At 38.6% G+C, this 23818-nt stretch overlaps 1 protein-coding gene across 1 annotated transcript; it reads right to left on the minus strand.

Annotated features, from left to right (window-relative positions):
• Positions 1 to 1409: 1409 nt before the first annotated feature.
• Positions 1410 to 23341, minus strand: LOC121504359. Its single transcript, XM_041779069.1, has 15 exons — positions 23284 to 23341; positions 22750 to 22809; positions 21974 to 22083; positions 21327 to 21665; positions 20747 to 21028; positions 20537 to 20665; positions 20203 to 20429; positions 11582 to 11636; positions 11095 to 11439; positions 9044 to 9307; positions 8572 to 8695; positions 4263 to 4369; positions 2975 to 3253; positions 2775 to 2894; positions 1410 to 2693 (listed from the first exon to the last, which is right to left on the minus strand). The coding sequence occupies exons 3-15, from the start codon at positions 22074 to 22076 to the stop codon at positions 2230 to 2232; spliced, it is 2838 nt and encodes a 945-aa protein (XP_041635003.1). The 5' UTR covers positions 22077 to 22083; positions 22750 to 22809; positions 23284 to 23341; the 3' UTR covers positions 1410 to 2229.
• Positions 23342 to 23818: the final 477 nt, after the last annotated feature.

The following is a 23818-nucleotide window of genomic DNA, read 5'->3' on the forward strand; positions in this document are numbered from 1 at the left end:
CATACTGCATCAAACACCCTGAGAATTATTGTGTGTTAATGCTAAATGAAAATGCAAGAATCTACTGTAGTGTGAAGAGAATAGTTGAGTTTTTCACAGGGCTGCCCCTGGCTAAAGTGAGGCTCTAAGCAGACTCTGGTATGAGGCCCCCCGTCTTTGTACGTCCCCCCTGCACTGACCATCATAGCCCCGACATACTCACTCAACATTACAGCAATGATAAATGCAAAATCTTGGCAATGGGATGTTTAAATTAAAAAAATCAATGACAGTAGTTACATTTTTATGGTGAAGTTATTGCAGGTGTTTTAACAGACTTTTTGTAGCAGAGTGGTTCTACAGTGGTCAGTACATCATTAGGTGGTTTCAGAGAGTTACAAGGTTCAGTAAAAGCACTGAGAAAACACCACAGCAATGTGCTGATATTAGAACATGTACTTTGTACTTTTGAATACTTAAGTATTTTTAAAAGTAAGTACTTTAGAACTTTAACTTGAGTAATATTTCACTGAGCAACTTTCACTTGTACTTGAATAAGATTTGACCACGAGTATCAATACTTCGACTCAAGTACTGGAGTTAAATACTTTGTCCACCACTGGAATTAATGTTCTAATAAAAGAAACAGCTGTGATGAACATCAGCAGAACATGAGATAAGGTAGTAGGTTTAAAAAACGTTTGAGAACAACAATAGGCCAAATGATGGTGAATGTACTGGCTGCTAGTTGGCAGAGAGACAGACAGACTGCAAAAAACAGAGGATGAAATGGAGTTAGAGAAGACAAAAAAAAAATAGTCACAGGATTCTAAAGCTGAAGAGGAGCTGGTTTAGCTGTCTAATTAGAAGCTGTAGTCCACAGGTGTCTGAGAGTTCATCACCAGGTGAGGAGGTCTTGATTGCAAAGGGTTATCTGCAGCTGAAAGAGCTAATTAGCTGCAGCTGGGACAGCTAACGAGCTGCAGCTGGGCCATAAATGATGGCGCTGAAGTTAAACTGAAGTGTTAAAATTTAACTCCAGCAAGTTTCATCTGTGCCTTTACTCCAGCTCTGGCAGTAGCTGGTAATAAATACACAAAAAACATAGTAAATGTTACTATTTTTGAGTGAAATATTCATAACTCTCCCCACTTATTTATTGAATACATATGGCACCCAGAATAGATATCTTGACGGTTCATTTACTAATGTGTGACAGTTTAAGTTTATGTACGGCCAGTGATATATTTGCATAACCTTGATCAGATTTTTCATGCAAACACCAACCTGATGTGCAGAGAGGAAGGGGAAAGAATGTTCAAAACAAGGACCCCAATGTGACAAGGTCCTATAAATACAGTGAAAGGTTACAAAACATTTTCAACTTTTATTCATGGGGTAATTTTGTTCTTTAAGTACATTTAAAAAAAATGATTTACAGTGTTGTCAAATACAGAAGCAAACAAAAACACAAAGCAAAAGAGTCAAAATCAGAAAAAAAAAGACCAAGACAATATAGCAACCCAACCAACATCAGTAAAACCTCACAGCAGAAGAACCCAAATACAATCCTGCCAATCACATTCAAGCCAAATATTGTAAAAGACCTTAAGAAGCCAGGAAATACAGGAACCCAGCTACAGCAGTTTAAATGTATTTGTAAAAATATGTCAGTTTAAGAAATGATGTTAGGTGTTTACAAAGAAAATAGTAACTTTATGCATTTGAAAAGATATACAGATGATAGATAATAAATGGGAGTCAATAGAAACAACATTTAGATGCATTCAGGTGCACTGGGACTCTTCATAAACTTTGTTAAGATGTTTTTTTGTCCTTCTTTGTCAGCGTTAAATATGACTGCCACAAGATGAGATTATAAATTTTCGAGAGTGTGTGAAAATTTTAGCAGTTTTTTTTCAAGCAAATATTCAAAGGTATATCAGTTTAATTTCATTCACAATACAAATGTTTTATACTAATTTTCTGAAAATTATTTTAATCTTCAACATCACACTGCTATGTACAAAGAGCCGTTGTCGGCTGCAGAGACCAGCGCTCTAACCACAGGTTACTGGTTTTAGTGATTAATATGACAACAAGACAGTAACCATCATGTGTGTCATCAAAAATGCTGTTGCTGATTCTGCTCTGCCATCTTTCAGTGCTGCTCATTCTCCCCCATTCTAACCTCGATTCTGAAATCAACTCTGTGTTTTTATGTGTCTCCTCTCTCTTAGATTGCTCTGACTAACGTCTACGCTTTGTTATTGTCTTTAAACTAAAGTTAATTTCCCTGATCTGAATTTCCACTCTTCCCTTCCTCTCATTCATTTCTGAAATCAACTCTGCCATTTCCTTGAGTTTTTCCTCAGTGCTCTCCAGGGAATTTTTGTATTTTGTCTTTTTGTTTTCAAGTTCCTGTTTGATCTGAGCCCGGTTCTCTTTGGCATCTTTGTCCATTTTCCTTTGTAGTTTCTGAATTGCGTTCCCCTTCTGTTTCTTCAGATCATGCTCCACTTCATCTAGCTTTGACTTGAATTTACCTGCTGAGTTTTCCAGATCTTTTTTCTGCTCCTCCAATATTGAAATCACTAGTTTCATGTCCTCTTTTTCCTCCTCTTTCTCCTTTAGCTTCTTGTTCAGTTGATCCATCTCGTGTTGATCATTAAGTTCTTTAACACGATTTTCTTCTTCCTGTTTTGCCTCTGCCTCTGTTAAAATTCAAGTTCAAATTAGTAATCCTACAGTATATCAGACATCAGCACTTTAAAACATAGAAAATCTTAACTTACGTTTTTTTTGTTCCCTTTTCCTCCAATAAACAGCAAAGAATGCAGAAATCAGGATCAGGGAAATACATATGGACACGGCAGTACAAGCAGGAGAGTGAGGGGAAGTCATGCATACAGTATCTGAAATAGCAAGAACAACAAATATATATATGAAAGAACTGTGAGAATAAGAAGGGAGCATTTTGGGATTTATTTTTTACCTTTAATCTGAATTTTCGTCACTGCTGTCTGGTTGATGTTCGTCTCTCTGGCTCTGCAGGTGAAGATGTTGCTGTTTCTCTTCTCTACAGTCGCTCTGCTGCTGATCCTGTAGAGACCACCAGGACCTTCCTCTTCTCTGTAGTCAACAGCCAGGTTCTTTCCTTCATTGTCCAGAGACAATGCCTCAGACTCTGGGTTCAAGGTTTTAGACTCACACTGTAAAACCAGCCTGTTTGGGCTGACCTCTTCTATGATAACAACTGGAGAGGAAACGGAGCCTAATGAAGAAGGAGAGAAGAAAATCTCAGACACTTGGGTTTGAACAAAACCAGGAGATGTAAAGTTTTGTAGATGAGATTTTAATGTCATGTTCATACCAGTTATGAGTAAAATAATTTGTGTGACCTTGTGTGACACATTGATTTTACATGGAAACTATGTGTGTGTGACACATTGACTTAACATGTAAATTTTGTGTGACACATTGATTACCTCCGCCAAGGAGGTTATGTGATCGGCAGGGTTTGTTAGTTAGTTTGTTTGTTAGTTTGTTTGTTAGCAACATTACTCAAAAAGTTATGGACGGATTTTGATGACATTTTCAGTAAATGTCGGGGATGGCAAAAAGAAGAACTGATTAGATTTTTTGAGTGATCTGGATCATCGTCTGGATTCAGGAATTTTTTGAAAGGATTCTTTACTATTGGGAGATGGGGCTAATGGCGATGACATTGTGTGTGACATATTGATTTTACATGTAAACATTGTGTGTGACATATTGAATTTACATGTAAACTTTGTGTGTGACATATTGATTTTACATGTGAACTTTGTGCTTTGTATGTTTCACATACATTTTACATGTAAACTTTGTGTGACACATTGACTTGTGTGTGACGAGTGAGTAATTCACATGAATGTGGCAGACTCGCTCCTGTTCAAACAACATTTGCTTACTCAGAAGAGTTGAAAAATCTAAACCAAGGTAAATTCCTCTTGCCATGATTGCCAATCAGCATAGAGATCCTCCAGTGATGTATGCTAAATATGTCACATATGAGGATGTGCAAGTAATGGGAGTAATTTGTGTAAATAAAAAAGTTAACCAAGTAAACTACCTATTTTCATGCACAAAGAGTTGATTCTCAGGTTATCTTTGTCTAAATGTAAAATTTTCTTGCTTGATTTTACCTTAAAAATAATGACATCCACTTTCTAAAAAGGTGGTCTAAATGGGTACGGTCAAAGTGTGCCAGCATAATGTTTTAAAATGTAGTGTGTGTTTACCTCCACAGTGTGGCAGGAGAAGGAAAACAGCGGTGAGTTGAAGAACAAGTAGACTGATGGTACTGAGATGACATTTCTGGGAAGGTCCATTCCTCTGGTTTGACATCCTAAAAAATTTGAACAGTTTTTAGACTGATTAGGTAAACTATACCTCCACAAATACAAACTTAATGCTGACTGTCATACCACTCATTAATCACCAAAAGTATTGTGCATGCTTACTGAAGCAGATTTTACCATCAAAGCCTGGGAGAAAAGGTAGAATATACTCTTTAATCCTGAGATATCCCTAATCTTAACCAAGGAACGATAAACTTTGTAATGGCTTGTAATGAAATGCAGAATGAGACCATTCCAACTGTATCTTCACCGTCTTATAGACTCATGAGGGTTGGGCACGGAGTGTGCATGAAACACCGATAAAGTACGATCAGGTACATGTGTACACGGCACCATTTTATAACATTACTAGCATTGTATGAAAATATTCCTTCAGTAAAAAAAAGGCTTGACTAGAATAACTCTGCCTGGTGATAGTATCAGAGGCTGTTTCATGAATGTTAATAAGGACTAAAATTTTTCATTGTGAAGGCTTACATATTTTTTCAAATCTTGACATCCATTATTGCAGACCATAACCCTGCCCTAACCTGGTCTACATTTTTCCAAAAACATACCAAACATTTGTTAGAAAATATAAATAAAATTTTTTAATTTAATGTATAAGTTGTTCATCATCAAAGAGTGTAATCAAACCAGAACATAGAAGTAAAGACATTCTTGTTATAAGGTAAACTATCAGGTTAGAGTTACATTTAAATCAGAGGCTATCATTAACTTACTTTAATGGTAAGGAACAATAAAAAAGTCTATCTGTTAATTTGTTTTATTGTTATTTTTTTAAAAAGTACTTACCTTCAGTATGTCTTAGTGTCGCCTTAACAGCAAAACCAAAGCCGTCATATAAAAGGAAGTGTACTTTGATCCAATAGAAAGTTAATCTGGGGGAGTAGAGATCCATATACAGCAGCTTAAACTTCTTTTATTATCAACTGTATTGTACCCACTGCTACAAACTTAGTAAACAAATGAACAGATAAAAATGAATTAAAACACTGACGTCCTGTCTTTAGAGATTAATCGTGCAATGCTGAGTTATACCTGTTGGATTTTTCTTTAAGTGGTGTCGATTCTTTTTATTTACACTCATTTATATTATACTGATCCTGTTATTACATCCTAAATCATAGTTTCTAATTAATTGCTTTTGTGTTTCAGAAAAATTAGGTGACTTTAGTTTTTGTATGACTCAGTAATTGACAACAGAAACTGAACTTGTCTTTATTGCAAAGGTTTGTTTTTATTGCTGCCATATTATACGGTGACCTCAAGTGTCCTGAGAGAGAGCCCATAAATAAAAGGGATCATTGTTTCCATCATTTTCAACTTTGCCCTTGTCACTTAAAAACATGAGGACGTTAACTCTACCAGGGTGAGAGTACGGTAGCTGGAGACAATATTCCAAATAAACACTTACATATATGCTCTGTGGACAACACTGTCAGTGATTTTAACTTAATGTTAGGTAACAATAAATGTGACAAAAGTGGATTCAAGAGAGCTTAATCACATATCATATCTAACTGTCAGTGTTTGAGATTTCATATGAAGATATCCTGATGACTGTGGTGTATTTTTTTTAATCATTTTTTTTATATATGTTTCTTAAAAAGGAACCATGCATGTTGACTTTCATAAATTATCACTAGTGTCTTATTATTGTTTTCTGTATAAATAGAGAGGAAAATGACAGAATTTTCACTCAAGTAAAAGTATGGTTACTTTGGTCAGAGTTGATTTTGCTTTGATAATACATAAATGGTATCATGGGTCTAATTGCATTCAGTCTACTGATAATACATTTATTTAGAAGTCAGCAGTCACAGAGTCACTCTGATGACGTCTCAAGAGTCTCTGCTGTAACTCTGTCGTTTTTGCACTAATGCACCTTTATTCTACTTAGTCCACTTTTTCTACCTCTGGTCAAGTTCTTGTTTATGGATACATATTTTATTTCATTGCCCTACAACCACTTTGTTTATGCAACAACGGTCACATTACCCTGTTTATATATTTATTTCTAGTAGAAATCTGTCTCTCTTTGAAAAATGATCATTCTTTGCTCTCTTTTTTGTAGTGTAATTGCACAGCTTGGCTCAAATGTTTAAATGTTTTCACTATCGATATCTGAGAACTATATTTAAAAGCATCTGTTTATGGTGTTCATTTTTGTATATATATAGTAGTCATATAGACAGTAGTATAATGTATATTGTTGAACACCCCCCCCCCACACACACACACACACACACACACACACACATACATTCATCGAGTTTGAATTTTGATGTTTGAATTTATTTATGTGATAGAGACGTTTATCATAGTTTCATAACAGAGCATGAATCTGATGTGCTGCTGCACAGAGAGTTTATAGCAATTGCTAATTTTCAAATCTCATTTGCAGTACACAACCTGAAGTTTTTACAGTACTGTTTTCACAGTTACTTAATATTTTCAAAAATATAAAAGTTTTACTTGTTTTTTTTTTTTTTTTTATAAAGGTACCACTACAAAGTGCAATAGTCCACTTCTGTAAACATAAAGGCCTTTCTACAGGCATTTTTGTAAACCTTTCAAGAACTAGTTAATTACAAATTTAATATCAGCCATTAATAGAATTACAAAATTGCATAGTCTGGTTTTGCAATTGAGATTAGATTCAATGTACAGCAATACTTCACAGCAAAATATGTTTTTGTGCGATAACTGCAAGAGTATAAGGATCTCCAACCAGGTTAGTTATTGTTGTATTTTACTCTAGATTATTATAAGGTTTATCTTAACCCAAAGTAAAATGCAACAGCTGTTTTCAAACTACAGGCCATTATCCTCTTGTTGGCAGAAATCCTGGATCTCCTGGTTTTGGCTTTTAGTTTTTGCTTTGTGTATTTTTGAGAAGTTCAAATAACAGTTTACTATCCTGGCTGCCATTTTGTACAATGTATTCTGGGTTGTGATGTTATTTGGCTATATAATATATTTTCCCCCATCTTTTGAAAGAAGCTCACCTTAGTCTGCATCACAGTTTCTTCATCCTCTGTGGCCTTTATCTAAAACTGCACTTGATTGCAAAACCATATTAAGAAATGATGAAAAACAGTGTTGACCCAAATAATATTATTGTTGACCTTTTATTAAAATATTAGAAACAATGTATTGGAATGTTGTGATTTTATTTAATTTAAACATTTAATCCCCTTATGAGCTTTAAGGTAGATACAGATACAAATGGAAAAACAGCTACATAGAAACAGACATGTTCAGCAGAGTGTCAGGCAGTTTGGAACAGTAAAAGATAATAATCAGCCATGTGGAAAACAAAAGAGATTACAATGTGCAAAGAAAGACTGTATTTAAAAAAAAAAAAAAAAAAAAAACATCTGTAAGTTTAACTTGGTCAGTCTTCTTCCCAAGAGCTCATTCTATCACAAAAGTATGTACAAATGGCACACAATGAATCATGGGATATGTTGGCCAACAAAGGACAGACTGGATGCATCATTCTTTAGACCAGGTAAGAAGATTACTGTGCCAATGCCATATTTAGGAGTTATTAAAAAAAAAAGCCTTTAATGCTCCATTATGATGCAACCAGCTTCAAAATCCCGCTCCAAAGTCTTCACCCCCTACATGGGACTCACTCAGAGATGGATGGTATTGAAACAGACCCAAACACAAGGTCAAGATTAATGTTGTCATAAACAGAGTGTGACCAACTCTCAGTCTCCATGTTCTGACCCTCTCTTGTTGTAATGATTAAGTATTTTTCTCCCTCTCTCTCTCAGGACGCCTTGTCTTTAGTTTGAACCAGTTCCAATCATAATGTGACTTTTCTTCAGTTGTAACTTTTCTTTCAACAAGATTTTCTGGTTTCATCTTCCTCTCTGTCAGTTTTGATATCAGATCTGTTGTTTTCTTGAATCTCTCCTCAACAAGCGTATGAGAATCACTGTGTGTCTTCAATTTTTCTTCAAGTCCTACTTTCACCATTGACCACTTCTCTCTGGCATCTTTGTCATTTTTTGATTTACTATTATCTGGTTGCATCCTCTCATACACTATCAAATCTTTCCTCACTTTGTCAACCTTGGATTTTAATTTTTCTCTTAATTTCTCTAGATCTTCTCTCTGTTCCTCTAATATTGAAATCACACGTGAAAAATAATTTTCTTTCTCTTTGTCCTGCAAATTTTGATCATCTTGATTGTTCATATCTGCACTTTCATCAGCAAGTTTCTGTTCTTCTTCTGCTACAACTTCAATGTCAGCGTAAATATTCTCATCATTCTCATTCTCATCATCATCTGTAACTGAAAGAAGAAAAAAGATGTTAACTAGATAGCTCAGACTTGTATTTATATTTTTCTATTTGAACCAGGAAGAATGACTTTAACAGTGTGTTAAAGCACAACAGACAATGTTGAATCTTAGAGAGATAAATTAAAACTTACTGATTTTCTTTTGTCTTCTCCTCCAAAGAACGATGAAACCAATGGAAACCACAGACAGCAGCAGTACAACCACAGATATTACCATGGCAACACACGCAGCACAAAATAATGGTGGTATGCATGCATCATCTGAAATTAGAGCAACATAAAATACACGTAAAACAGTGGATTTATTTTAAAACATTCAGTAAAGCAAAGCATTCTTACCCTCAATGTGAACATGTGCCTCTCTGGTCTGGTTGATGGTCTTCTGTTGGACTCTACAGGTGAAGACCTGGTCCTTCTTGTTCTCTACAGTCACTCTGCTGCTGATCCTATAGAGACCACCAGGATCTTTCTCTGATCTTGGATTTTCAGCAGTCAGGATTCTTCCTTTCTTGTCCAACCACAACACCTCAGGCTCTGGAGACCAGCCTTTAGACTCACACTGTAAAACTGCTGTCTTTGTGGTAACGTCCTCCATGATGATGACTGGAGAGGAAACAGCACCTATGGGGGTGTCATGCTTATTAAGATTTTTAGAAATATTGGTGCTTTCCTAGCTCCACTTAAACTGACACACCAGATGGATTTGATTCACACATCCATCTGGTAAACCATTCATAGACAGCGTTTGGGAAAAGGCAGAGCCTTGGAAAAAAACTTGGAGTGTGATTGGATGAACGTGCTGTCTGTCACATCTCTACGGGCCAATCAGAGCAACAAAACACATGATGTAGCTGCTATCAAGCTGCACGTGTGCAGCTACTGAGGAATTACGCGAAACATGGTGACTATAGACATGTCAGTACTCGACTTTTGTCGTTTTTGAAAAGAAAACAACTCACTGCTGTTCTTTGTTCTTCTTTTAATGAAGAAATGTCGTCAAGTTCTGATAAAACTGGCGCTTTAGCAGCATCCACGCTAATCTCTTCCTCCATAACTGCACCAGCTCTTGCTGCTGCTTGTTTACATCACGACTCTGCTGCGTCTGAAAGTACTGCCCCTCATCGCTAATTGGTCTTGTCACTTTCTAACCGGGCCCAAACGGTTTAGATGGGAGCTTTGCAAGATGGATTCACCAGTGAGAAACAAGGTAACAGGCGTATCCATCTGCTTTGCAAGATCAAGCTCCACTCCCAAGAGTCAACATCTTTATTGACACTGTTAGTTTACAATAAAATGTTCCAGGAGGAAAAAGGTACTAAAACACAGATTGCTTTCTGGTATTATTTCTGAGGATTTCAGCAGTCTGTTTTGAAAAACTGAATGCACTTCTGAGTCAGTGGAACCAAACATTCTCTAAAGAGAACATTTGATACCTTAAAGTACATAGCACAAAGTTCTCTATAATGGAAGGACAAATGGAAAACACAATTCAAAATTTTAAGAACAAGGTTAAATCGTAAAAAAACAAAAAAAAATGAGTAGCCCTATTTAAACATTGGAAAATTTAAATTTGGAGATGTACGTAAATTAACTTAGTCAGTCTTCGGTAGGTACAGCTTTTTTGCATCATCAGAACTTGTGTCCACACTCATCAGTCCAGATTCTTCATATATCTTTAGATATTATGGGTGTAAAGGTTTTTGTTTGAAAGCAGAGAGAGTCAAAGATATTGCTGCTACTTAAACATTTTAAAGACTATACACGGATCGGCAGGAATAGAGAACAACTGCAAATGTGTTTTAAGCGCTCTGCTCAGACTCCATTGTAATGTCCCATCCTGTGTTTACATGAGCTAGTCTGGGATCCTTCACTGACATACACAAGCCAGGATTTTGCAAGAGGAATCACTGCACCAGCATTATTTCTTTGGCTATTCAAATCAGTGTGAAAGCACTCTTCATAAATCGTAAATTTGATGCATTGCTCTTGAAAGCACGTATTTTACGTTGCAAATATATTTGACTTTTGTAAACTTGTAAATAAAAAAATAAATGCATGTTGTTTGTTTTCCTTTTTTGTGTTTAAAACCTCACAGGTTGTAACAACTATCACTGATAGTTCTTAATAACACTAGACAGAACATAGTATTGTTCGATTGATTCAAAGTTAGATTTTAAACTTCTAAATAATTTATTAGCTGCACTAAAACTAGTAAAGTAGAATAGTAAGTGAGGGAAATCTAGAATTATAAAAATGGGACTTTTTCTTTCTTTTTTTATCAATGAACCGAACTTGTGACCCCCAAACTGAGGTATGAACTGAACTATGAACTCTGTGAACTGTTACAACCCTGTTATATAGTTTATTTATCTATATATGTATGAACTTACCAACCATGAGCTCAACCTCCACCGTACCCTTTGCTGGAACCAGGCATCGGTACGTTCCCTCATCAGAGGGTTTCACTTTAGAGATCATCAGAGACATGTCTCCATGACGCAGTTTCTCATTGGATAATGACGTTCTTCCCACATACAATGGGTTCTGATTAAGAAGAAGCTCCACTCCATCACGTCTCACATGGACATATCTGGGATTCAGGTCCAGTCTGGACCACTCCAGAGTCTCATCAACAACATTAGCGCTGGGTTTAAGGCGACAAGGCAAGATGATGTCCTCTCCAATCATTGCTACTATTGGCTTTGAGCTCGGGGAGCCAATAATCGCTGCCTGACCTGGAAAGGGAAGAAATGTTTATATTAGCTGCCTTCTATATCGCTATTTTCAAATCAATTTTAAGCAAAATTTGGGTTAACACTCTAACTAACTATCTTAACCTTCTGAGGTGATGGAGCCTCTCAGTTAGGATAAAGCTACTGAGATAGATATCAATGGCATTCCCACCCTCTCCAAACAGAGCCACATTAAGCTCCTGAAATAAAAAATGTTAGCAGCAAAAAATTTTTCTGTTCAAAACTTCATCAAGCCCCCCAAGGCTTGACTTTCAGCTGCGGTCAATGACTTTGAGTGAGCTTGATGATCCAGGAAACTGCGTGAAAGCAGAACCTTCTGCCCCTGTGTCCATTAAATCTTTAATCATAAACTTGAGTTCTTATGATCTAGGGAAATAAAGTTTAAAACTTCTTCATAGCTGAAAACAGATGCTGAGAAACATTTCTTAATCAAGAGAAAGGCTATCATCCTCAAGCCAGACCTGGAGTTCATGCTCTCTTTGTATCATCCTTTTCATTCAATGCCACATGCTCTATTTGTGCAGTGATCTGGGGGGGTCACAGAAGTAATTCCATGCTAGAACAAACAATGGCGTTTGCACAATACTGCTGACTCAGAGCATAGAATTTGTCAGTTATGCCCTTAAACAAATTAATAGATTGAAATGCATGTAAAGACATGAACAGTAGTCAGGTTAAAGAGATGCACAAATGGAAAATAACTTTTGACAGTCTTGTATTTACCTTGATAGAGTGTTAGGAGAAGAAAGACAGCAGTGTGATGGAGAACCAGTGTTCTGATGGTGGAGGGACTACATTTAAGGGACTGTTGATTCCATGGGTGAAACATCCTGAAACTAAAATAAAGGTAAAAAAGTTATTCATGACACTATTTCAGAACCGTTTTGTCACAGAAACAAGATTCAAAATAACTCAAGAATTAAATGATATTACATGAAGAACATACTGCTTCATTGGGACCTGATTTCTTCTCAGTTTGGCAACTGCAAAATTAAATTAAAGTGCAACTAATGACCAAATAAATAATAAAATGTTTGATTATATGAAAGTGTAAAATTCTGAAGTTGTATTACTCTGTTGCCTAGTCCTTCATACTGGAGACTCTTTGATGACTGTAACTCTGCATTAATGATTAATGAAATCAATAAATGAACCTGATATCATTGCAATTTAGATGTACAGTGCTTAACAAATGTATTAGACTACCCTAACCCTAACCAAAGTAAGGTTTATGCCACAGCTGCTCTAAATTAACAGCATTGGTTACCAGAATCATTTTTGATGTTTCTGCAATGGTTAATACACCAATATGTAGAAGCTCTTTAACCCAAATGATATTTTTAATGCTAAAATAGAATTATTATTGTTATCCATGCATTTTCAAATTTACTGATTTACAAAAAACTGAAACAATAGTAAAGCACATTAATATTTCTTGATTAATATGTCATATTATAGTTATTTACTGTCATTCCTGAACAGAAAAATGAGTTTTAGTGGTTGAATGTTATGCTTGATTCATTTCTGACTTCTCAGAGAAGCCCAGTGAGCCGGCTCAAATTTGGGTGAATTCAGTTTGAAATTCCTCATTCCTGTTCAAAATGGTAAAACGTGGAGAGCTGACTGAAAATGAAAGAGTCCGCATTAAAACACTTCATGATGCTGGATGGTCTCTGAGACAGATATGACAGGTGGTCTAATACATTTGTTAAGCACTGTACATGTAAAAAATGTATATATTTTACTGGATTTTTAACACTGAAGGAAAAACCTCTTCAATAAAAATAAACAGAAAAGGAAGTGATAGTGTCAAGGTTGTTTCATAAACATTTTCCCCACAGATCGTAGGTTAAACATTAGTTACCTTAAATGGTCTTTAACAGCTTTTAACAAAAAACCCCGTCAAATAGGATTGCTGAAATCTTTCTAAAGAATATAGTAAATACATTCTAGAAATTTACAACATAAAACTTTATTTCATTTAAGGTGTAATCGGCACATTTTAGAGATTAAAGAAACCCACAATAGAAAAGTAGCACCTTTATTAAAAGGTTACCTCAAATGTAACACTTAAGATAAGGAAAAAAGGCCCAGATTATTGTTGAAAAAATGTATACTGAGGAAACCTACCTTTGGTGTGTCTTAAAAAGTCACTTCAGCTACACAACCGTTGTCCTAATATACAGGAAGTGAACTTTGACTCAATATAAAAAATCAATGCATGGTAATATTCAGTAACAATCTGCAACAGCACAACCTCAGTATTCATGTTTGGTTTTTCAGGAGGTTAAAGGTAAGCACCACTACCAACTTAGTGAACAAAACATGTATGAAAATAAGAATAACAATACTGACAACCTGTCTTATATCCACATCCATCACATCATAACTGAATATTGAATAAGACTCAATAGTATGTAGCTTTAAAGAGGTTGAATTTATTAAATTACCCTGATAGAGATCCAACATAGTATTTAAAGTACTTATATACTATATATACAGCTTCTATTACTGGGGTTGGTGTTAAATTTTGATGTCTATCTTTCAATAATTTACTATTAAAAATGAACGTTGACCTCGTCACCATAATATATGGAGGGTAAATTCAATAAATCACAGAGCTGGAACAAGGAAGGTAAACCTGGGATCAAAGGAAAAGGTGATGTCAGGTCAATAAACTGCAGGCATTTTAAAAAAGTTCAAGCTCAGAGGTTGAGATGTTTTATTATTATTGATTTCAAAATAAAATACAATACAATAAAATCACTTTAAGTTGGTTGAATATGAGAGTGTATAAAAAGCTACAATTTTACACAGACACACATATATGGAATAATACATTTACATCTTTTTGACTTATAAAAGTACCATGTGTGAAGACATATCTATTTAGACTTGACTTCATTTGGGAAGTACTTTAAAGATGTCAGTATTATATATACAAAAAAAAAATCCATGCAGAGAGAGCTGTGAAAGCTAAAATAACTGTAATACATGACAAAACTAGAAAAGCACTCAGAGAGCGCAGACCTCTGCCATTAGCCCTATCTCCCAATACTAAAGAATCCTTCAAAAAAAATCCTGGATCCAGATGGTGATCTGGATCAGTCCCAAAATCTAATCAGTTCTTCCTTATGCCATTTCTGACATTTCCTGAAAATTTCATCAAAATCTGTCCAGAACTTTTTGAGTTATGTTGCTAACAAAAAAACTAACAAACTAATAAACAAACAAACAAACAAACAAACAAACAAACCCTCCCGATCACATAACCTCCTTGGCAGAGGTAATAACCAAGCATTTGTCATTGGTCACCAGGTTAGAACCAGTACAGTACAAATCAAATGTCTCTTTTAATGGAGGAAATAAATCAATTTCTTCTGAGTTTACAGGAAACACATCTCACATTTAGGACAGACTGTGCAGGAAGGATATTTTGTCACTAGAGAGGGTGGTCTGTCAGGTCAGGTCAGGTATGGGAGCATATGCTGGTTGGGCTCTTTGACACTTCAACATTGAAGTGACAGCAGCAGTAGCGTGGGCACAGGTAGAGGATGGGACAGCGGTGATGGCGTGGGTAAAGTTAGAGGACAGGACAGCAGCAGTGTGGGTAAAGGTAGAGGTCAGGACAGCAGCAGTGTGGGTAAAGGTAGAGGTCAGGACAGCAGCAGTGTGGGTAAAGGTAGAGGTCAGGACAGCAGCAGTGTGGGTAAAGGTAGAGGTCAGGACAGCAGCAGTGGTGTGGGTAAAGGTAGAGGTCAGGACAGCAGCAGTGTGGGTAAAGGTAGAGGACAGGACAGCAGCAGTGTGGGTAAAGGTAGAGGTCAGGACAGCAGCAGTGTGGGTAAAGGTAGAGGTCAGGACAGCAGCAGTGTGGGTAAAGGTAGAGGACAGGACAGCAGCAGTGTGGGTAAAGGTAGAGGTCAGGACAGCAGCAGTGTGGGTAAAGGTAGAGGACAGGACAGCAGCAGTGTGGGTAAAGGTAGAGGTCAGGACAGCAGCAGTGTGGGTAAAGTTAGAGGTCAGGACAGCAGCAGTGTGGGTAAAGGTAGAGGTCAGGACAGCAGCAGTGTGGGTAAAGGTAGAGGTCAGGACAGCAGCAGTGTGGGTAAAGGTAGAGGTCAGGACAGCAGCAGTGTGGGTAAAGTTAGAGGACAGGACAGCAGCAGTGTGGGTAAAGGTAGAGGTCAGGACAGCAGCAGTGTGGGTAAAGGTAGAGGTCAGGACAGCAGCAGTGTGGGTAAAGGTAGAGGTCAGGACAGCAGCAGTGTGGGTAAAGGTAGAGGTCAGGACAGCAGCAGTGTGGGTAAAGGTAGAGGTCAGGACAGCAGCAGTGTGGGTAAAGGTAGAGGTCAGGACAGCAGCAGTGTGGGTAAAGGTAGAGGTCAGGACAGCAGCAGTGTGGGTAAAGGTAGAGGACAGGACAGCAGCAGTGTGGGTAAAGGTAGAGGTCAGGACAGCAGCAGTGTGGGTAAAGGTAGAGATCAGGACAGCAGCAGTGTGGGTAAAGGTAGAGGTCAGGACAGCAGCAGTGTGGGTAAAGGTAGAGGTCAGGACAGCAGCAGTGTGGGTAAAGGTAGAGGTCAGGACAGCAGCAGTGTGGGTAAAGGTAGAGATCAGGACAGCAGCAGTGTGGGTAAAGGTAGAGGTCAGGACAGCAGCAGTGTGGGTAAAGGTAGAGGTCAGGACAGCAGCAGTGTGGGTAAAGGTAGAGATCAGGACAGCAGCAGTGTGGGTAAAGGTAGAGGTCAGGACAGCAGCAGTGTGGGTAAAGGTAGAGGTCAGGACAGCAGCAGTGTGGGTAAAGGTAGAGGACAGGACAGCAGCAGTGTGGGTAAAGGTAGAGGTCAGGACAGCAGCAGTGGTGTGGGTAAAGGTAGAGGTCAGGACAGCAGCAGTGTGGGTAAAGGTAGAGGTCAGGACAGCAGCAGTGTGGGTAAAGGTAGAGGTCAGGACAGCAGCAGTGTGGGTAAAGTTAGAGGACAGGACAGCCGCAGTGTGGGTAAAGTTAGAGGACAGGACAGCAGCAGTGTGGGTAAAGGTAGAGGTCAGGACAGCAGCAGTGTGGGTAAAGGTAGAGGTCAGGACAGCAGCAGTGTGGGTAAAGTTAGAGGACAGGACAGCAGCAGTGTGGGTAAAGTTAGAGGTCAGGACAGCAGCAGTGGTGTGGGTAAAGGTAGAGGTCAGGACAGCAGCAGTGTGGGTAAAGGTAGAGGTCAGGACAGCAGCAGTGGTGTGGGTAAAGGTAGAGGACAGGACAGCAGCAGTGTGGGTAAAGGTAGAGGTCAGGACAGCAGCAGTGTGGGTAAAGGTAGAGGTCAGGACAGCAGCAGTGGTGTGGGTAAAGGTAGAGGACAGGACAGCAGCAGTGTGGGTAAAGGTAGAGGTCAGGACAGCAGCAGTGTGGGTAAAGGTAGAGGTCAGGACAGCAGCAGTGGTGTGGGTAAAGGTAGAGGTCAGGACAGCAGCAGTGGTGTGGGTAAAGGTAGAGGTCAGGACAGCAGCAGTGTGGGTAAAGTTAGAGGACAGGACAGCAGCAGTGTGGGTAAAGTTAGAGGTCAGGACAGCAGCAGTGGTGTGGGTAAAGGTAGAGGTCAGGACAGCAGCAGTGTGGGTAAAGGTAGAGGTCAGGACAGCAGCAGTGTGGGTAAAGTTAGAGGACAGGACAGCAGCAGTGTGGGTAAAGTTAGAGGTCAGGACAGCAGCAGTGGTGTGGGTAAAGGTAGAGGTCAGGACAGCAGCAGTGTGGGTAAAGGTAGAGGTCAGGACAGCAGCAGTGGTGTGGGTAAAGGTAGAGGACAGGACAGCAGCAGTGTGGGTAAAGGTAGAGGTCAGGACAGCAGCAGTGTGGGTAAAGGTAGAGGTCAGGACAGCAGCAGTGGTGTGGGTAAAGGTAGAGGACAGGACAGCAGCAGTGGTGTGGGTAAAGGTAGAGGTCAGGACAGCAGCAGTGTGGGTAAAGGTAGAGGTCAGGACAGCAGCAGTGTGGGTAAAGGTAGAGGTCAGGACAGCAGCAGTGGTGTGGGTAAAGGTAGAGGACAGGACAGCAGCAGTGTGGGTAAAGGTAGAGGTCAGGACAGCAGCAGTGTGGGTAAAGGTAGAGGTCAGGACAGCAGCAGTGGTGTGGGTAAAGGTAGAGGTCAGGACAGCAGCAGTGGTGTGGGTAAAGGTAGAGGTCAGGACAGCAGCAGTGTGGGTAAAGTTAGAGGACAGGACAGCAGCAGTGTGGGTAAAGTTAGAGGTCAGGACAGCAGCAGTGGTGTGGGTAAAGGTAGAGGTCAGGACAGCAGCAGTGTGGGTAAAGGTAGAGGTCAGGACAGCAGCAGTGGTGTGGGTAAAGGTAGAGGTCAGGACAGCAGCAGTGGTGTGGGTAAAGGTAGAGGACAGGACAGCAGCAGTGTGGGTAAAGGTAGAGGTCAGGACAGCAGCAGTGTGGGTAAAGGTAGAGGTCAGGACAGCAGCAGTGGTGTGGGTAAAGTTAGAGGACAGGACAGCAGCAGTGGTGTGGGTAAAGGTAGAGGAGAGGACAGCAGCAGTGTGGGTAAAGGTAGAGGACAGGACAGCAGCAGTGTGGGTAAAGTTAGAGGACAGGACAGCAGCAGTGTGGGTAAAGTTAGAGGACAGGACAGCAGCAGTGTGGGTAAAGGTAGAGGTCAGGACAGCAGCAGTGTGGGTAAAGGTAGAGGTCAGGACAGCAGCAGTGTGGGTAAAGTTAGAGGTCAGGACAGCAGCAGTGGTGTGGGTAAAGGTAGAGGTCAGGACAGCAGCAGTGTGGGTAAAGGTAGAGGTCAGGACAGCAGCAGTGGTGTGGGTAAAGGTAGAGGACAGGACAGCAGCAGTGGTGTGGGTAAAGGTAGAGGTCAGGACAGCAGCAGTGGTGTGGGTAAAGGTGGCTGGGGATGTCACCACTGTTGTTGGCTATGGAACATTGGCATCCAGCAGCTCTGGTGAGTCTGGGCTAAATAGGATGGTATCCAAGTTTTTCTCAGCCTCCCAGATTTTTTTGGTGTTTCATTTAAAATCAGGGTGTTTATTAATAGTCTTTGCCAGTTTGAAATAATGCACATAATGAAACCTGGATTTGAATAGTTTTGATGTAAAACCCTCTGCTGTTGAAACAAGTCTGTATTTTTTCCCCTTTTCTCTCTCAGATCATTCTAACTGAAGTTTAAGCCTGATAAAATGTTACTTCTTAAATGTGCTTAAAAGTAAAGATATCCAATTGAGATGTTTGCATTGTTAGCCATTTGCACCCAGAAGGTATACTCCAAAAAACTTTATATTAACCCTTTTTCAGGCCTTCAAAGAAACACCTGGAAATTCAAAATTTTAACCTTACGGTTTTGTTGCGGGGCATATCTGAGCATATTTTAAAACTTTTGTTAATGGTGTTCAATTTTGTATATAGATGTATGAACTCCAACCAGGTTGGCTGTTTTTGCATTTTACTTTAGATTATTGTTAGGTTCATCTTAACGTAAGTAAAGTGTAACAGCTGTTTTCAAACTGCCATTATCGTCTTGTTACAGGAAAGCTTGGATCTCATGGTTTTGGCTTTTAGTCTGTTTTTCTACTCGGAACCTGATAGTTTAATCAAAACTACTCAAAAGAAGAAAGAGAAAACAAAAAGCAACTCAATAGCAGTAATATGAATACATGAAATTAGTTACTTCCACCCCTGGAAACATGCTTGAGTTCAACATTTTTCAGAAATTAAAATAACAGTTTACTATGATGGCTGCCATTTTGTACAATGCTTTTGGGTTATGATGTCATTTGGCTGAATAATATGTTTTTTTTCCCCACACATACCTTTTGGAATTAGCTCACCTCTATCATCCTCTAGGCCTTTACCTGAGACTGCACTTGATTGCAAAATAAAATTAAGAAATTATGAAAAACAGTGTTGAACTAATATTATTATTGTTGACCTTTTATTGAAATATTAGAAACAATGTATTTGTTTGATTTGATTCAGTATCACCATACGTAGAAACAGGTATGTTCATGCAGTTTGTAATTGTGAAAGATAATAATTAGCCATGTGAAAAACACAAGACAATACAATGTTCAAATAAAGAATTCATTTAAAAAAACATCTGTAAGTTTAACTTGGTCAGTCTTCTTCCTGAGAGCTCATTCTATCACAAAAATATGTACAAATGGCACACAATGAATCATGGGATATGTTGGCCAACAAAGAACAGGCTGGATGTATCATTCTTTAGACAAGGAAGATTACTCTGCCAATGCCACATTTATGAGCTTCTGGACTAAAACAGCCTTTAATGCTCCATTATGATGCAATCAGCTTTAAAAGTGTGTTCCATAGTCTGCACCCCTACATGGGACTCACTCAGAGATGGATAATATTAGAATGGACTCAAACACAAGGTCAAGATTTATGTTATCATGTTCTGACCCTCTCTTGTTGTAATGATTAAGTATTTTTCTCCCTCTCTCTCTCAGGACGCCTTGTCTTTAGTTTGACCCATTCCAGTCATAATGTGACTTTTCTTTAATTGTAACTTTTCTTTCCCTTGGATTTTATGGTATCATCTTCCTTTTGGTCAATTTCAAAATCAGATCTGTTGTTTTCTTTAGTCTTTCCTCAACGGACATAAGATAATCACTGGACATTTTCAGTTTGTCCTGAAGTCCTTTTTTGATTGCTGACCACTTCTCTCTAGCAACTTTCTCATTCTTTGATTGACCATTTTCTGGTTTCCTTTTCTCATTCTCTACCATATCTGTCCTCACTTTGTCAACCTTGGACTTTAATTTTTCCCTTGATTTCTTCAGATCTTCTCTCTGTTCCTCTAAAATTGAAATAACGCGTGATAATTCAATATCTTTCTCTTTGTCCTGCAAACTTTTATCATCTTGATTGTTCATATCTGTACTTCCTTCAGCAAGTTCCTTTTTTTCTTCTGCTCCTTCTTCAACAGTAAAGTAATAGCCCTCAGCATCATCTGTAACAAAAAGAAGAAAACAAGTTTGAACCAGGAAGAATGACTTTAACAGTGTGTTAAAGCACAACAGACAATGTTGAATCTTAGAGAGATAAATTAAAACTTACTGATTTTCTTTTGTCTTCTCCTCCAAAGAACAATGAAACCAATGGAAACCACAGACAGCAGCAGTACAACCACAGATATTACCATGGCAACACACGCAGCACAAAATAATGGTGGTATGCATGCATCATCTGAAATTAGAGCAACATAAAATACACGTAAAACAGTGGATTTATTTTAAAACATTCAGTGAAAAAAAAAAACCTTCCTACCTTCAATGTGAACATGTGCCTCTCTGGTCTGGTTGATGTTCTTCTGTTGGACTCTACAGGTGAAGACCTGGTCCTTCTTGTTCTCTACAGTCACTCTGCTGCTGATCCTATAGAGACCACCAGGATCTTTCTCTGATCTTGGATTTTCAGCAGTCAGGATTCTTCCTTTCTTGTCCAACCACAACACCTCAGGCTCTGGAGACCAGCCTTTAGACTCACACTGTAAAACTGCTGTCTTTGTGGTAACGTCCTCTATGATGATGACTTGAGAGGAAACGGCGCCTGATGACAAAGCAGAGGAAACTCTTATATTATCACTTCTAGAAATATTGAAGCTTTCCTAGCTCCCCTCCCAAGACTCTACTGAATTACTGAGAGTTTTTCTTACTCAGTTGAACTCAACACTATTAAAGGAGAATGTTTCATATTTAGAATTTAACTACTTGACAATGATAAACATGCATGAATGACTTAACTTACGGTCCGATTACAAACAAAGCCCTATCTACCAACAACCAACTGTGTCAGCATTTAAAAGTATAGCATCTAAATTCATCTCTAAGTACAGATATCCACTTACCAACAATAAGCTCAACATCCGTAGCACCCTTATCAGGAACCAGGCATCGGTACGTTCCCTCATCAGAAGGTTTCACCTCAGAGATCATCAGAGACATGTCTCCATGACGCAGTTTCTCGAGGGATAATGATGTTCTTCCCATATAAAATGGGTTCTGATTTAGAAAGATCTCCACTCCATCACGTCTCACATGGACATATCTGGGATTCAGGTCCAGCCTGGCCCACTCCACGGTCTCATCAACAAGATCAGTGCGGGGTTCAAGGCGACATGGCAAAATGACGTCATCTCCAATCATTGCTACGATTGGCTCTGAGGAGCTGATAATTTCTGACTGACCTGGGGAAGAAAAATCTCAAGTTATGCCCTGATTTCACAACTTTGTGCAAACTTGTAGTTCAAGGCCGCACATCAGTCTTGAAACACATCCAGAAGGCTAGGGTGTACCCCGCCAGCAAGAGTAAACCAGGGCACAGACACAAATGCTACTGAGACGGTGCATGTGGAATTAGTGGGTCAGGCCCCTGCACATTGTATTGGACAGAAATGCATGTAAAATAAACAAGAACAATAGTAAGTTTGTAATTAGCCCCAAATGAACATGATAAATTTACTTTGAACAGTCTTTAGGTTTGGTGTGTATTTACCTCCATAGTGTGTTAGCAGAAGAAAGACAGCAGTGTGATGGAGAACCAATGTACTGATGGTAGAGGGACTACATTTAAGGGTCTGTTGACTCCAGCGGAACATCCTGAAACTAAAAAAAACGAAAGTTATTTCATGGCAATGTAATGTATAGTTATTGACCATTAAATCTGAGATGCCAGAACTATGAAAGTGCTATCACATAACTGTCTCTTTCATTTGAAAGGATTAAATTCCTATACTATAGTCCTCATATTATGCCCTCATACTGGAGCCTCAGAGTGCCCCTGTAACTTTACATTAATGATTAATTAAATCAGTAAATTAACTGAATGTTTTTGCAATCAGGTGTAAATGTAAAAATGGAATTATTTTAATGCATTTTAAACCCTTCAATAGAAACAAACAGAACAACAAGTGATAGAATCAGAAGTTGTTTCATGACAACTTTTCAGACTGTAGTTTGGAATAATCAAAAACAGTCTTAAAGGGCTCTTAAAAAAAAGTCCTGTCACTTAGCATGATCTGATTCTTTTAAAAGATAATAGATATATATAATTGAAATTACACAATAAAACCTTATTTCATTTAATGTATGATCGGCACATCACAGAGAATAAATAGACCCATAAAAAAAAAGGGAAAGGCTTTGTTGAAAAGTTACCTCAATCATTCTACATTTTCATTTACACCAGGTCATCAAAATATGTAACATTTAAGGTTAGGGAAAATGGCCTGAATTTATTATTTCTTTAAATGTCATTGTTAGGAAACCTACCTTTGGTAAGTCTCAAACGCTTCAGCCACACAACCGCCGTCCTCACATACAGGAAGTGATCTTTGACCCAATAAAAAAACATGTGTGGCAGTCTTCAGTTAAAAGTTGCAGTGGCACAACTTCAACATTCAAGTCTCTTTTATCAGGAAGTGTATGGCACCTAACACTACCAACTTAGCAACAAATAAAATACAAGAAAATAATCAAAGTATTTACACCCTATCTTATGCCCATCATATCATAATACCATAATAAACAACTCAAAGTATCTACCTTTAAAGAGGTTGAATTTACCAAATTAAACTGATTGAGATCCAGTATGTATTTTAAATACATACATACATACAGCTTTTTATTACTTAGGGTTGTCATTTGGATGGCTTCTCTTATATTAAAACTGAACTTTTACCATAATACAGGTGAGGGATTTAACAACAGATGGCAGCATAGCAAATGTTCAAGACAGTTACAATTACAATGGGGTCTCACAAGCAAAAGGCAACCCTGAGGACAACGCAAGCAACAGCAAAATACCTCTAGAGGCTAAGCCAGGTCCTGAGGAGTCAAATGAACAGATGCAACAAGATCCAAGAAAAAGTACCTCTGCCCTGCCAGTGATCAGATACCTTGCTGGTATAATATGCTGGCTAAAGGACTGAAACACAGCCAGTAATACCAAGACAAGAAAGCTCCTCCTGATACATTATACACTAAGAATTTGTTAGCCTCATAACCACTATCCGGAATAAAACAGCAAACATCCAATAGTAAATCAGCAAGATGGCCCTCTGCTACCACCTACAGCTTGAAGAAGAGGCTCATATCAGAATGACCTCAATGGCTAGAAAAGTCTTGGTCACATAAGGCACTAAGCACAAGGTCAATAAAGGCTGGGGTCCACCACATCTGACAGGACCCTGGGTGTAGACAGTGCAAAGATCCCTCTGAGCGGCAGAAGTTAACACTGAAGGCTGTAAGGTGCTGGCATTCAGTCAATCAACAACCAAGCAGTAGGCATAGTGCACCAAAAATCCATGCCAAATAAGAACTGGAGATCCCAGGATCAAGA

This window comes from Cheilinus undulatus, linkage group 22, assembly GCF_018320785.1.
Source record: "Cheilinus undulatus linkage group 22, ASM1832078v1, whole genome shotgun sequence".
Lineage (NCBI taxonomy): Eukaryota > Metazoa > Chordata > Actinopteri > Labriformes > Labridae > Cheilinus > Cheilinus undulatus.